The sequence below is a fragment of the Rhinatrema bivittatum genome, chromosome 17 (assembly GCF_901001135.1).
Source record: "Rhinatrema bivittatum chromosome 17, aRhiBiv1.1, whole genome shotgun sequence".
In the NCBI taxonomy this organism is placed as follows: domain Eukaryota; kingdom Metazoa; phylum Chordata; class Amphibia; order Gymnophiona; family Rhinatrematidae; genus Rhinatrema; species Rhinatrema bivittatum.
This window is the reverse complement of record NC_042631.1, coordinates 41,501,117-41,517,997: the sequence shown is the minus strand read 5'-3', so window position 1 is coordinate 41,517,997 and position 16,881 is coordinate 41,501,117. Positions and strand designations below refer to the sequence as shown.

The following is a 16,881-nucleotide window of genomic DNA, read 5'->3' as shown; positions in this document are numbered from 1 at the left end:
GGGGGGTATTGGCCTGTGATTTTATGTAGCATAATCCATAGAGTTGGAGGAAAGACACCTTAGCTTTGTAAAGCATTATTGCATCTGGGGATGTGCATTTGTTTTATATGAATGGCATATCTGAACCAAAAATGACTTCATAAGAAAATAAGACTTTCCATACTGGGTCAAACCAAGGGTCCATCAAGCCCAGTATCGTTTCCAGCAGTGGCCAATCCAGCTTACAAGTAGATAGATTCTAAGCTGCTTATCCCAATAATTAAGCAATGGATATTTGCAACTGCACCTTAATAATGTTTTATGGACTTTTCTTCCAGGAACTTGTCCAAACCATTTTTAAAAGCAGATATACTAACAGCTTTCACCACATCCTCTGGCAATGAATTCTAGAGCTTAATTGTGCATTGAGGAAAAAAATTCTCTTACTAGTTTTAAATGTATTACCTAGAACTTCATTGTGTATCCCCTGGTCTTTGTCATTTTTGAAAGAGTAAACAACTGATTACAATTTTATTATTCCATTCCACTCACTATTTTATTGACCTCTGTCAAAGCTCCCATCAGCCATCTTTTTTCCAAGCTGAAGAATCCTAATCTTTTTATTCTTTCCTCATAGGAGAATCATTTCATCTCTATGCTTTTTCTAATTCTATTATATCTTTTTTGAGATGTGGTGACTAGAACTGCACACAATATCCAAGATGAGGTTGCACCATGGATCGATACAGAGGCGTTATGATATTCTCTGTTTTATTCTCCATTCCTTTCCTAATAATCCCTAGCATTCTATTTGCTTTCTTGGCTGCTGCTGCACACAGAGCAAAAGCATAGAAATACCTTGAACTTATTGTGGCATTTTAGTTTCATTACAAAAATGGTGTTCCTTGTTCCTGTGAGCCTACAGGAGCTTTCTTGGTGCCTTTTCAAGCTCTTCCAATTCCCCTATAGCTCACCAAAAAAAGCCACAAGGCCTGTGCTTACCTGGCTGGGCCAAGCTAAGCCCAGCCAGAACCTACTTGGGCCCCTATGAACCCCTTCCTTCTCTGAAAAATGTGCCAGGGCAGGGGACCTCCATAACCAACTACTCTTTCCATGGGGTTTTCTGAGAAAGAAAGGGTGGGAACCATACCCACTTGCTCCTGCATTGCTGCAATTCTTTTAAAAAGTGTGCCAGTAGTCCTGAGGCCAACACCAAAGTGGCATCCCTTTAGCCACAGTTTCAGGGCTTGCCAGTGTCATTATGTTGTAGAAATGTATAATCTAACAACTTAATGGTACCAGCTGGCCCTGAGACTGGTACTAAAGAGATGTCACTTTGGGGTGTCAGTGCCATTTTTTAAATGATCACTGTGGAGCAGGAGTAAGTGGGCATTACTCCTTCCTCTTTCTTTCTCCAGGACCTTCTCAGAAGGGTTAAATTGGGCTGTGAAAGTCCCCAGCCCCAGAAAATGTTTCAGGGGAAGGAGAGGTGTCAGAGGGGGCCCAGGGAGGCCTTAGCTGGGCCTGCTCAGTTCAATCAAACAGGCCCACACTGTCTTCTTTTGAAGGCATGAGGGGGATTAGAGTATCCAGGGGCTTCCCAGCCGGGCTTGGTTCTGCCCAGCCTGAGAGGCTTAGCCACTGCAGCTTTCTAAAGGTGGGGAAGGGATTATTGGAGACCTTGAACGGCCCCCAAATGAAAAAATGAACTGAAACAAATTTATTTGGCATGCATGTCCCTAATTGCTTCTGTATAAACTTGTGGATCTCTGGTTTAGATCCAATCATAGTCTACTTGGATTTTTAGCCTTCTGACGTAGATAAATTTTGTACCAAATATAAATGTGAATAAGATACTCAATCATTTATCAATACTGGGAATGTTTAGTGAGTATAGTGTCAATCTATTCTGTAATAGTAATTTTTGCATAGTTATTTTAAACTGAAGTAATATTTGTTTCTTCATTTTTTACCCAATAGCACCAACAACCACAGTATGTGTCCGTGAATCTTGCAAATGGTCACAGTGGTATGATGTCAGCTATCCAAATCCTGGACTTGAAAATGGAGATTTTGATACATTTGAAAATATTAAAGCCAAAGGATTTACAGTGTGCAAAAATCCAAAGCAAGTTAAATGCAGAGCAGAAAGATTTCCTTATACACCCCTAGAGGAGCTGGATCAAAATGTACAATGCAATCCAAGTTTTGGTCTGATATGCTACAACAAAGATCAGCTTCCACCAATCTGCTACAATTATGAGATTCAAATCTTATGCTGTAGCTATGTGCCATGTAGTACATCTGAACCCATAACTACTGTATCAACCACAATACCATCCACTACTACTACAGAAGGAACAACTACAAATACAGAAACTACCACAACCACAGAAACTACAATAACTGCTACACTTTCAACAAGTAAAAGCACTTTAAGATCTACAACAACTCCAACCACAGAAAACACAACTCCTGAAATTACCACTGTCCCTTCAACTCCTTCAAGAGAAACAACTACAAGCCCCACTACAATCTTTGTACCGACAACTACATCAGGTTGCAAACCAAAATGTAAATGGTCTCCATGGCTTGATGTTGACCTACCAAGCCTTGGCAGTACAGAAGGAGATTTTGAAACATATGAGAACATTCGAGCAGCCGGAAATAATATCTGTGAAAAGCCTGAAAACATTCATTGTAGAGCAGAAAGGTTTCCAAATAAAACTATTGACCAAATAGGGCAAATTGTACAATGCAATGTATCATTTGGACTTGCTTGCATAAATCAAGAGCAAATGGAAGAGTTTCCGATGTGTTACAACTATCAAATACAAGTGCTGTGCTGCAATGACTATAGTCATTGCAACACAACCACTAATCTTCCAATAACTACCTCAGCTATAGTAAGTACAATTAGCACCACTGTACCAACAACTAGTATATCAGAAAGTAGCACTATTAAGGAAACAAAACCGGAAACAACTACAAAAACTACCACAACAATAGGTACAACTGCTCCAGTGACCCCAACACCAGAAATTACAATTTCAACACTCAGAACCACTACACCATCAACAAGTACCCCACTAAAAACTACCACTACAATAGAAATCACAACACCAGAAACTACTACAACTAGCAATACTCCTGTTATAACAACTACCACCACAGAAACTACATCAGAAGTCACAGTCACAACACCAGAAACTACAACATTTACAGAAACTAAAGCACCAGAAACTACCACAACGACTACAGGTAGTACTACATCTTTGACAACCACCAAAGAAACTACAAAATCAACAATCAAAACTACAAATTCAGTAACAACCCCCCCAGAAACTGCCACCACACCCAAAATTACAACTTCAGAAACTACTACAACCACAGTAGGCACTACAATTCCAACAACATCCAGCAGAGAAACCACAACATCAGAAGTTACAACCACTAAACCTTCAACAACTATATCAGTAGTTAAAACTACAACATCAAAAACGACCACACCTAAAATCGAAATTATCACTCCAAAACCTCCAGTGCAATCAACAGCAAGTCAAGAGATTCCAAGCACAGAACCAACAACAAAATCTACTACAACAACTACACCTCCTGGTACAACCACAACAGCTACAACTACAACAAGTACAAGTCATTCTACAACTACAGTCACAGCAACTACACCAACTACAAGTTCAACAATAGAAACCACACCTATTATTACAACCACAGAAACAACAATCACAACAACTCCATCAACCATTTCAACAACTGAAACTGTACCTATTACTACAACTACTAAGGCAACCACAACTACTACAGAAACACCTACAACATCCACAGTGTCAAGTCCACAAACTACCACCACTATTACAGAAACACCTGCTACTACTACTACAGTGCCTACTACAACAACTACTTTACCTACTACAACCACAGAAACTACCACTATAGAAAAACCATCAACACCAACAATCATCATTACAACTCCTTCAACAATTATAACAGAAGGAAGTACCACTACAACATTGCCAACTACTTCACCAACTGTGGGTTGTAAACCAAAATGCAAGTGGACCACATGGTATGATGTTGACTTTCCCACATCTGGAATTCAAGGAGGAGATATTGAAACCTATGACAACATCATTGGTGCAGGAAAATCAATCTGCAAGAAACCACAAAATATACAGTGCAGGGCTGAGAACCTCCCTGACATAAGTATTGATGCAATTGGACAAATTGTACAGTGTAATGTATCATTTGGACTGGTGTGCAAAAATGAGGATCAAATTGGAAAATCCAAACAGTGCTACAACTATGAGATAAGAGTTCTGTGCTGTGATGATTATAGTCATTGTACAACCACAAGTCCTTCTACAACTACAGCAACTACAACTTCAACAGAAACCACACCTATTATTACTATCACAGAGACAACAATCACAACAACTCCATCAACCACTTCAACAACTGAAACTGTACCTATTACTACAACTACTAAGGCAACCACAACTACAACCACTACAGAAACACCTACAACATCCACAGTGTCAAGTCCACAAACTACCACCACTATTACAGAAACACCTGTTACTACTACTATAGTGCCAACTACAACAACTACTTTACCTACTACAACCACAACAGGTACAACTACAACAACCACAACCACAGAAACTACCACTATAGAAAAACCATCAACACCAACAATCATCATTACAACTCCTTCAACAATTATAACAGAAGGAAGTACCACTACAACATTGCCAACTACTTCACCAACGGTGGGTTGTAAACCAAAATGCAAGTGGACCACATGGTATGATGTTGACTTTCCCACATCTGGAATTCAAGGAGGAGATATTGAAACCTATGACAACATCATTGGTGCAGGAAAATCAATCTGCAAGAAACCACAAAATATACAGTGCAGGGCTGAGAACCTCCCTGCCGTAAATATTGATGCAGTTGGACAAATTGTACAGTGTAATGTATCATTTGGCCTTGTGTGCAAAAATGAGGATCAAATTGGAGAATTCAAAATGTGCTACAACTATCAGATAAGAGTTCTGTGCTGTGATGATTATAGTCATTGTACAACCACAAGTCCTTCTACATCTACAGCAACTACAACTATAGCAACTACAACTTCAACAGAAACCACACCTATTATTACTACCACAGAGACAACAATCACAACAACTCCATCAACCACTTCAACAACTGAAACTGTACCTATTACAACAACTACTAAGGCAACCACAACTACAACCACTACAGAAACACCTACAACATCTACAGTGTCAAGTCCACAAACTACCACCACTATTACAGTGCCTACTACAGTGCCTACTACAACAACTACTTTACCTACTACAACCACAACAGGTACAACTACAACAACCACAACCACAGGAACTACCACTATAGAAAAACCATCAACACCAACAATCATCATTACAACACCTTCAACAATTATAACAGAAGGAAGTACCACTACAACATTGCCAACTACTTCACCAACGGTGGGTTGTAAACCAAAATGCAAGTGGACCACATGGTATGATGTTGACTTTCCCACATCTGGAATTCAAGGAGGAGATATTGAAACCTATGACAACATCATTGCTGCAGGAAAATCAATCTGCAAGAAACCACAAAATATACAGTGCAGGGCTGAGAACCTCCCTGACATAAGTATTGATACAATTGGACAAATTGTACAGTGTAATGTATCATTTGGACTGGTGTGCAAAAATGAGGATCAAATTGGAAAATCCAAACAGTGCTACAACTATGAGATAAGAGTTCTGTGCTGTGATGATTATAGTCATTGTACAACCACAAGTCCTTCTACAACTACAGCAACTACAACTATAGCAACTACAACTTCAACAGAAACCACACCTATTATTACTACCACAGAGACAACAACCACAACAACTCCATCAACCACTTCAACAACTGAAACTGTACCTATTACTACAACTACTAAGGCAACCACAACTACAACCACTACAGAAACACCTACAACATCCACAGTGTCAAGTCCACAAATTACCACCACTATTACAGAAACACCTGTTACTACTACTACAGTGCCTACTACAACAACTACTTTACCTACTACAACCACAACAGGTACAACTACAACAACCACAACCACAGAAACTACCACTATAGAAAAACCATCAACACCAACAATCATCATTACAACTCCTTCAACAATTATAACAGAAGGAAGAACCACTACAACATTGCCAACTACTTCACCAACGGTGGGTTGTAAACCAAAATGCAAGTGGACCACATGGTATGATGTTGACTTTCCCACATCTGGAATTCAAGGAGGAGATATTGAAACCTATGACAACATCATTGCTGCAGGAAAATCAATCTGCAAGAAACCACAAAATATACAGTGCAGGGCTGAGAACCTCCCTGACATTAGTATTGATACAATTGGACAAATTGTACAGTGTAATGTATCATTTGGACTGGTGTGCAAAAATGAGGATCAAATTGGAAAATCCAAACAGTGCTACAACTATGAGATAAGAGTTCTGTGCTGTGATGATTATAGTCATTGTACAACCACAAGTCCTTCTACAACTACAGCAACTACAACTATAGCAACTACAACTTCAACAGAAACCACACCTATTATTACTACCACAGAGACAACAACCACAACAACTCCATCACCCACTTCAACAACTGAAACTGTACCTATTACTACAACTACTAAGGCAACCACAACTACAACCACTACAGAAACACCTACAACATCCACAGTGTCAAGTCCACAAACTACCACCACTATTACAGAAACACCTGTTACTACTACTACAGTGCCTACTACAACAACTACTTTACCTACTACAACCACAACAGGTACAACTACAACAACCACAACCACAGAAACTACCACTATAGAAAAACCATCAACACCAACAATCATCATTACAACTCCTTCAACAATTATAACAGAAGGAAGTACCACTACAACATTGCCAACTACTTCACCAACGGTGGGTTGTAAACCAAAATGCAAGTGGACCACATGGTATGATGTTGACTTTCCCACATCTGGAATTCAAGGAGGAGATATTGAAACCTATGACAACATCATTGGTGCAGGAAAATCAATCTGCAAGAAACCTCAAAATATACAGTGCAGGGCTGAGAACCTCCCTGACATAAGTATTGATGCAATTGGACAAATTGTACAGTGTAATATATCATTTGGCCTTGTGTGCAAAAATGAGGATCAAATTGGAAAATCCAAACAGTGCTACAACTATGAGATAAGAGTTCTGTGCTGTGATGATTATAGTCATTGTACAACCACAAGTCCTTCTACAACTACAGCAACTACAACTTCAACAGAAACCACATCTATTATTACTACCACAGAGACAACAATCACAACTCCGTCTACCACTTCAACAACTGAAACTGTACCTATTACTACAACTACTAAGGCAACCACAACTACAACCACTACAGAAACACCTACAACATCCTCAGTGTCAAGTCCACAAACTACCACCACTATTACAGAAACACCTGTTACTACTACTACAGTGCCTACTACAACAACTTCTTTACCTACTACAACCACAACAGGTACAACTACAACAACCACAACAACCACAGAAACTACCACTATAGAAAAACCATCAACACCAACAATCATCATTACAACTCCTTCAACAATTATAACAGAAAGAAGTACCACTACAACATTGCCAACTACTTCACCAACGGTGGGTGGTTGTACACCAAAATGCAAGTGGACCACATGGTTTGATGTCGATTTTCCCACATCTGGAATTATAGGAGGAGATATTGAAACTTATGACAACATCATTGGTGCAGGAAAATCAATCTGCAAGAAACCACAAAATATACAGTGCAGAGCTGAGAACCTTCCTGACATAAGTATTGATACAATTGGACAAATTGTACAGTGTAATGTATCATTTGGCCTTGTGTGCAAAAATGAGGATCAAATTGGAGAATTCAAAATGTGCTACAACTATCAGATAAGAGTTCTGTGCTGTGATGATTATAGTCATTGCACAACCACAAGTCCTTCTACAACTACAGCAACTACAGCAACTACAACTTCAACAGAAACCACACCTATTATTACAACCACAGAGACAACAATCACAACTCCATCAACCACTTCAACAACTGAAACTGTACCTATTACAACAACTACTAAGGCAACCACAACTACAACCACTACAGAAACACCTACAACATCTACAGTGTCAAGTCCACAAACTACCACCACTATTACAGAAAAATCTGTTACTACTACTACTACAGTGCCTACTACAACAGCTACTTTACCTACTACAACCACAACAGGTACAACTACAACAACCACAACCACAGGAACTACCACTATAGAAAAACCATCAACACCAACAATCATCATTACAACTCCTTCAACAATTATAACAGAAGGAAGTACCACTACAACATTGCCAACTACTTCACCAACGGTGGGTTGTAAACCAAAATGCAAGTGGACCACATGGTATGATGTTGACTTTCCCACATCTGGAATTCAAGGAGGAGATATTGAAACATATGACAACATCATTGGTGCAGGAAAATCAATCTGCAAGAAACCACAAAATATACAGTGCAGGGCTGAGAACCTCCCTGACATAAGTATTGATGCAATTGGACAAATTGTACAGTGTAATGTATCATTTGGACTGGTGTGCAAAAATGAGGATCAAATTGGAAAATCCAAACAGTGCTACAACTATGAGATAAGAGTTCTGTGCTGTGATGATTATAGTCATTGTACAACCACAAGTCCTTCTACAACTACAGCAACTACAACTTCAACAGAAACCACACCTATTATTACTATCACAGAGACAACAATCACAACAACTCCATCAACCACTTCAACAACTGAAACTGTACCTATTACTACAACTACTAAGGCAACCACAACCACAACTACAACCACTACAGAAACACCTACAACATCCACAGTGTCAAGTCCACAAACTACCACCACTATTACAGAAACACCTGTTACTACTACTACAGTGCCTACTACAACAACTACTTTACCTACTACAACCACAACAGGTACAACTACAACAACCACAACCACAGAAACTACCACTATAGAAAAACCATCAACACCAACAATCATCATTACAACTCCTTCAACAATTATAACAGAAGGAAGTACCACTACAACATTGCCAACTACTTCATCAACGGTGGGTGGTTGTACACCAAAATGCAAGTGGACCACATGGTTTGATGTCGATTTTCCCACATCTGGAATTATAGGAGGAGATATTGAAACCTATGACAACATCATTGGTGCAGGAAAATCAATCTGCAAGAAACCACAAAATATACAGTGCAGAGCTGAGAACCTTCCTGACATAAGTATTGATACAATTGGACAAATTGTACAGTGTAATGTATCATTTGGCCTTGTGTGCAAAAATGAGGATCAAATTGGAGAATTCAAAATGTGCTACAACTATCAGATAAGAGTTCTGTGCTGTGATGATTATAGTCATTGTACAACCACAAGTCCTTCTACAACTACAGCAACTACAACTATAGCAACTACAACTTCAACAGAAACCACACCTATTATTACTACCACAGAGACAACAACCACAACAACTCCATCAACCACTTCAGCAACTGAAACTGTACCTATTACTACAACTACTAAGGCAACCACAACTACAACCACTACAGAAACACCTACAACATCCACAGTGTCAAGTCCACAAACTACCACCACTATTACAGAAACACCTGTTACTACAGTGCCTACTACAGCAACTACTTTACCTACTACAACCACAACAGGTACAACTACAACAACCACAACCACAGAAACTACCACTATAGAAAAACCATCAACACCAACAATCATCATTACAACTCCTCCAACAATTATAACAGAAGGAAGTACCACTACAACATTGTCAACTACTTCACCAACGGTGGGTTGTAAACCAAAATGCAAGTGGACCACATGGTATGATGTTGACTTTCCCACATCTGGAATTCAAGGAGGAGATATTGAAACCTATGACAACATCATTGGTGCAGGAAAATCAATCTGCAAGAAACCACAAAATATACAGTGCAGGGCTGAGAACCTCCCTGACATAAGTATTGATGCAATCGGACAAATTGTACAGTGTAATGTATCATTTGGCCTCGTGTGCAAAAATAAGGATCAAATTGGAAAATCCAAAAAGTGCTACAACTATCAAATAAGAGTTCTGTGCTGTGATGACTATAGTCATTGCACCACCACAAGTCCTTCTACAACTGTCAGAACAACCTTGCCAACAACTGTAATAACCGAGACAACACCAGTTACTCCTTCAGCTACTTCATCTTCAACAGCATTTATAACCACAACAATTGCAATTGCTTCAACTACAGAAACTATTACTGAAGCCCCTACTTCTACAATTGAAACAACAAAATTTACCATGACAACTCCCTGCTTTTGCCATGTCTATGATCAGTATTTTTCTCCTGGTAGGTGCTTTCATATAATGATTTAATATTTAACAATATGTAAGTGGCTACAAACCAAGGGGAGGGGGTCATTTAGTAAGCTGAAAAGCAGCATTTATAATGTGAAATGCTCTGTTTATCATGCGATAAACATCTATCGCAGTAATATCATGTGATATTTTTTCACAAATAATGGAGGCATTTAAAAGAACTGGTTTGTATGCACAAGGTTTGAAAATGTATGCAAAGCAACAGTATTAAATAATTTTATGTAAATAAAATAACACAGTAGCCTTAAAAAACTCAAGCCACTTTATTTGCTGATAACTCATGTGCTGTAGCTAACTTTTTACTGGGTCTTTCGGTGACTAACACATATCCCAATGCCTTCTGGATGCTTCTTAAGGAGTAATATCAAGCCTAACATAGCCCCTCATCAACGTGTGAAAGACCCCATCCAGGGGTTTTAAGAAAACACCCACCCCTTGTCACCTCTAGAGGCAGTCCGCATATAAAATAAGTAGTCAAAAAGAGATTTTTAAGTGATGCAATGATGCTCCATCCCCTCCCCACACCTCCCCCCCCCCTTACAAAAGGCCCCCCAGTAGAAGCCAATCACTCCCCAAAAACCCCCGACCAATCCTAGGCACCAGGTATACCTGCTGGAATTGTGTGGCCCTGGTGATCTAGTGGGGCCCATAGCACTCCAGGCTGGATTGTTGCTTAAGTTAAAATGGCGCCAGCCAGCCCTCATAGTAGGTATACCCCTCTCACTGCGTGGAAGAAAATGACACCTCCTCCTTAGACATGAAACACAGATACAGTATTATATAAATGATTCAGTTATTGAATAATTAGACAGCACTATTCTTCTTATCTTTGTTTTAAACAGATGCACAATTTTAGCAAGTAAATGACTTCAGCAAACTTGGTTTTGGAATATGAGATAATCCTGTTGATAAATCTGCCTCAAATTTGAAATGAATGTCCCTGTATGAAAATCCCAACTGAAATATTATTCAAACAGAAGAAATAACAATGCCCTGTTCTTTTAGGGGGTAATTTTCAAAAGCATTTAACTGTATGGAATATGGTTTTACTCGCATAAATGGGTTTTCTGAAAACCACTCCAGTGGTCGTATGCCTAGAAGTAAGCACAGAGGTGATTTTGCGTGTACTTTTGCATGCACTGCAAAGAGGCGTTCCTGGAGTGGAGTTGAGCAGAGAGAATCATTTTAGCACATACTTTCACATTTGAAAATAGACACATTTACACCTTTTCCCTAGCAGGAGTAAATCTGCACACCTATGCTGTGCAAAGGTATGCGCGGTCCTGCTGATTTTCAAAACGGGCTTAACTGTACAAGTCCACTTTGAAAATTCCTGCTGAAGTCCATATGCATTTTGTACACACGGACTTCAGCCCTAAGGGCCGGATTTTCAAACACCTACGCGCAGCGGGCCTATTTTAAAAGGCCCAGCCACGCGCATAAAGCCCCGGACGCGTGTAAGTCCCGGGGCTTCAAGAAAGGGGCGGGGAGTGGGCGGGACGGGATGGTCTGGGGGGCGAGGCAGGTCTAGACAGGGGGCGGTCCGGGGGTGAGACAGGGTGCCGGCGTGCGCAACTTGCGCTTGTCCCGAGGCAGGCACAACAGATAAAACAAAAATTTTTGGGGGGGTGTCTAGGTTAGGGCTAGGGGAGGGGGTAGGTTAGGGGAAGGGAAGGGAGATTAGTGTAGGGGTGGGAAGTTCCCCCCCCCCCAGTCCGCTCTGAAATTGGAGCAGACTGGGAGGGAATTGTGCAAGGCTGCGCGTGTCGGTGCGCGCAGGATGCACAAGTGTGCATCCTCCTGCGCACGCCAACCCCTGATTTTATAACATGCGCACACCTGCGCATGCATGTTATAAAATTGGGCATCCATGTGTGCGCGCGTCCTAAAAATCTACCCTCAAATGCGGTTTTATAAAACTGGGCTCCATAATTCTATTTTCAAAAATGAACACAAAGTGATGAGCACAGGTTTGAAACTTGGGAACAGTAGCACCAAATGCTAAGGTCTGAAACCCATGGAGGGCGCTTTTCCAAAAGGATTTCCATGGGTTAAAGAGTGATTGACCCATGGAAAAGGGTTTTAAGAAATTGCCTACCCTAACTGTGGATAAAAGTACTTGTGCAGTCCCGCTAAATGCATGCTTTTACCTCCAGATAAAGGAGGCTTTGCAGGGGGTGGAGTTAGTGCTTCCATGTGTCCTTTTGCAGTTATGTGGAAAAAGTACCCAGAAAAACAACAGGTGGAAATCTGTGTGCGTACTTTTTCCAACTTAGTTTTCAAAGAGAAAGTTTCCCTTATAAAACTTGCTGTAAAGTCTATGGGTAAACAATACTGCAGACTCTATGCTGCCGTGCCCAGTTTGAAAGTAGCCCTCTTTATGCGCATGCCGGCATCAGTCCAAGGTGGGAAGCAAATTTAAAGCTGCCATGGAAGTTTGCCTTTGAAAATATGGGGCTGATGGAGACAGCAGGTACTTGCTTTCAGTGTGCTTTAGCATGCACAGGGGTTTCAAAATGAAATCCCTAAGCATACATTCCCTTCCCCACAGATAATCCCACCCCTTTTTACCACATGGTGAAGCAGCAGACATACTTTTGAATGCTAGGGAGAGGGCAAGTGTCAGTCTGGATAATTTACCGAACAGGGATGGTAACTATAAAACCGGCACACACAATACATGTGCATGTGGGTGCACGGCCCTATAATGCTGCAGTTTTATATCCTGCGTGCACGCACGCGCACAAATTAGAAAACAGCCCTGGTGCACGTATGTGTGCTCCTAATTTTACGAGGATGAGCGCACAGCCACGTAATCTTGGCTTTGAGCTGCACAAGTGAGGGCATTTTATAACAGGCACGTGCATGCCATGACCAGTTTCACCACTTAGTCCACCAGTTTGCCCACTCTGCAGCTAGGTTCTCCAAACCAACTTGGTTCTTTAGTCTGCATGGCCCCCCCCCCCCCCCAGTTAAACCAGACCCCTCAAACACCTCAGAGATGCCTGGAAATAGTTTTATTGAGACTTGCAGCTCTTCCATAGCAGATGTAACGTTATACTCTAGTATACCTGGCTGTGCACCCAGGCACATAGACACTTCCACACACGTCTCGTGGCTCTGCCCTGGAATGCCCTTGCCCCGCCCACATTCCATCCCTTTTTTCCCTGGTTAAAGATGCTCACGCAGGTGGGAAGCTTATAAAATCGGGTGGACCCACACATAAATTACATGCCCGCCCATCTCTCGATTTTGGCACATGCCAGGCTTTTAAAATTCACTTTTAATTATTTAGGTACCTAGAAAAATTATTTTAAAAACTGTCCTCCATATGTGCACACATTGTTTAAAAGAGAGAGCACACATGATAGCAGATTTCATGGGATGGTTTTCCGTGAGCTTATTTAATCCGTAGGTCAAAGACAGATACCTCATAATAGAACCTGTGCAAGGAGAATACCTCTTAATTCAGACTCTCATTGCCTTGTTTGATCATACTTCAGTAGTGTCCCCAACAAAAATAAGATAATAAAAATATTATTAAAAAAATATTATTATTGTTTGAAATGTCTTGCAATAAGAAGAGCTAGAATGCAAGCTAGCACATATGCGCTATACAATACAGTACAGTAATAACATGTTTTCCCTTAATCCTCTCTTCTCCCCTTGCTCCAAGCTGTATATTACATAAAATAAAAATAAACTCCAAATGTCCCATTTAATAATAAAACTTAAAATAAGATAATATTTAATAAATGTTTAAATATATACCTCAAAAAGTGACAGCAACATTTATGCAATGTGAGATTCTACAATATTAACTTTAAATTCTAACTAGAGCCTGTGGTAGTTTTTTACTGCCCTGTGCGAGCAATTATGTGCTGGCTCCCCACCCCAATTCATTCAGTGTCTGTCCCGGGCCCATCAAATAAAGTCCAGCTCACCCCTGCAATCTGTATTTTTAAAAACTGACACCCCCCTTCTCCCCCAGAAGCCATGGATAGGGAAGGGTATTAGGTAACCTAGGCAAACCTTACAGCCTTACACACATTTCATCCCCCTTCCACATACACACACACACACACACACACCCGTTACAGACACAAACAATTAAATTATACATTTATAACAAATTTGACATGACAAAGAACATTCAAAAGTACAGTCTCCTGAGGCAAAAATATCACTTACAACATGCAATTATGGGCCAGATTTTCAAAGCTCTACGAGCGTAAATCGGCTTATGCGAGCTGGGCCTATTTTCAAAAGGCCCAGCGATGCGCGTAAAGGCCCAGGACACGTCTAAGTACCGGGACTTTACTAAATGGGTGGTCCGGGGGTGGGGCATGGGCAGGGCGGGGCGGTCCAGAGGCGGGGCAGGATCAGAGGCTCACGGCACAGTGGCCATTTGCCGCTGTGCCGGGGATCGCACGCCGGCAGGGCTGAAGTAAGTTTTAGAACAAAAGCCAAAAAAGAAAAAGGTAGGGGGGAAAGAGCGAGGGAGGGAAGGGAAGGGAAGGTGGGGTGGAGTGGTAGGGAACGGGGGGAGCCGGCGCGGGCTTGGCATGTTATAAAATCGTGTGTCCACTTCTGTGGTGCCAGCTAGAAAACTCTGCAAAAAAGACACTTGGAGCTCCTATGGAATTAGACTTTTTGTATTGCATGCTGGGTGTGGGCTTGGCCCTCAGAAAGCCATGAACAAACAGAATTACCATTGCAATATAGTAAACCTCCCATACCAAACAACCCTAACAACCTTATCTATAAAAAGGCAACACTGCACATATTACATATTATGAATATTTATCAGAGACATGTCTTTTATGTTCTTTCATTTCAGTTTTATGCACATTTTGCCACCTTTTAATTCTAACACTGATTTTCATTTGTCATAGGGGACACCATATATAATACAACAGATGCTTCTGGTTGCATTTTCTATGCAAAGTGTAGTAAAACATGTGAAGTCGAGAGATTGCCGGGGCCATGTGCGTCAACAACTTCCCCAACATCTCCAACAATCAGCCCAACAACAACTCCAACTATTCCAACAACCCAACCAAGAAGTCCAACAACCAGCTCAACCGTCAAGACAACAAGCTCTATACCAGGATGCCCACCAAAACAGGTAAGACAATGTAATACCCTATTCTTTTGTGCTTTATTTTATACACAGTAATAAGCAGATGCTCATTATCAGCTTGCTTTGTACCACTGCTTGTGCTGGTGTCTGTTCTCTAAATAACATGTCACTAGTTAGCCGGATAAGTCTTATCCGGCTAACTTTACACCTGCTGTTGAGCAGATCTAACTTATCCGGTTAACTAGATAAGTCCTAATATCTGTATAAAAATAGAGAAGCCAAGAAATATATGATATAAAAACAGTGGAATATTGTTCTAGGTACTATCAATTAATTAAATTTCTACTGTTTTGGTTTTTTTTGTGGTATATTCACACTAAAAGCTTGACACTTGGTTCGAGGCAGGTGTTAAATTTTGGTTGTTAATATGTACATCTAATTAGTACATGGAGAAGAGTATACCATACTATTTTGCATGTACACACTAAAGCTTCATCTATATATCCTTCCTTCATTTGTTATGCTAATTTTAGTATATACATGCTAATGTCTTTTCAGACTCTTAGCCTGCTTGCTAAGCCATTATTGCATAGTAAGCTATTTATTTTTAACACTAAATGGATTTAGAGTGCATGGAAATTTTTAGTGGATAGGATCCTAAATGACATATTTACACTATCCCTTTTGCTTTAATGAATGACGATCAGTTACTTACCAAATTCATTTTATTTTCTGTGTATAGAAACATGATAGTAGAAAAAGGTGATATGGCCTTTTATTTTCTGTGTATAGAAACATGATAGTAGAAAAAGGTGATATGGCCTATCTAGTCTCCTCATCCACTCAACTAATTTAGCTTTACAACTCCCGTAAGTCCCTCAGAGATCGCTTGTATTTATTTCATGCTTTCATGAATTCAGATACCATTTTTTTTCTCCACCACCTGCACTGTGAAGCCATACCATGCAGCTACAACACTCTATAAAGAAATATTTCTTAAGATTACTCCTTAGTCTACCCACATTCACCCTCATCCCATGACCCCTTGTTCTAGACCGCACCATGAATACTCTGCGCAGTTCTGGTTCTTCCATTTTAATTTTGCATTCCTGACTGCCTTCCCAGCTTCTATTAGCTTTTCCAGATATTGTTGCCTATCTTCCTCTTTCTGTGATCTCTTGACATTTATGAACACTAACCTTTTTTCCCTTACCTTATCAG

The 16,881-nt window shown here is 40.4% G+C and overlaps 1 protein-coding gene across 3 annotated transcripts in view; it reads left to right on the top strand.

Annotated features, from left to right (window-relative positions):
• LOC115079411 (mucin-5AC-like) overlaps positions 1–16,881 on the top strand; it is a 113,056-nt gene that overhangs the window by 69,484 nt on the left and 26,691 nt on the right. The window contains exons 31-33 of one of the 3 annotated variants that reach the window (XM_029582981.1): positions 1,960–6,404; positions 7,149–10,548; positions 15,473–15,705. In XM_029582981.1, the coding sequence (XP_029438841.1) occupies positions 1,960–6,404; positions 7,149–10,548; positions 15,473–15,705 (8,078 nt within the window). Of the gene's footprint in view, positions 1–1,959; positions 10,549–15,472; positions 15,706–16,881 lie in introns of all 3 variants that reach the window. The other 2 variants (XM_029582980.1, XM_029582979.1) reach the window with 2 other exon arrangements.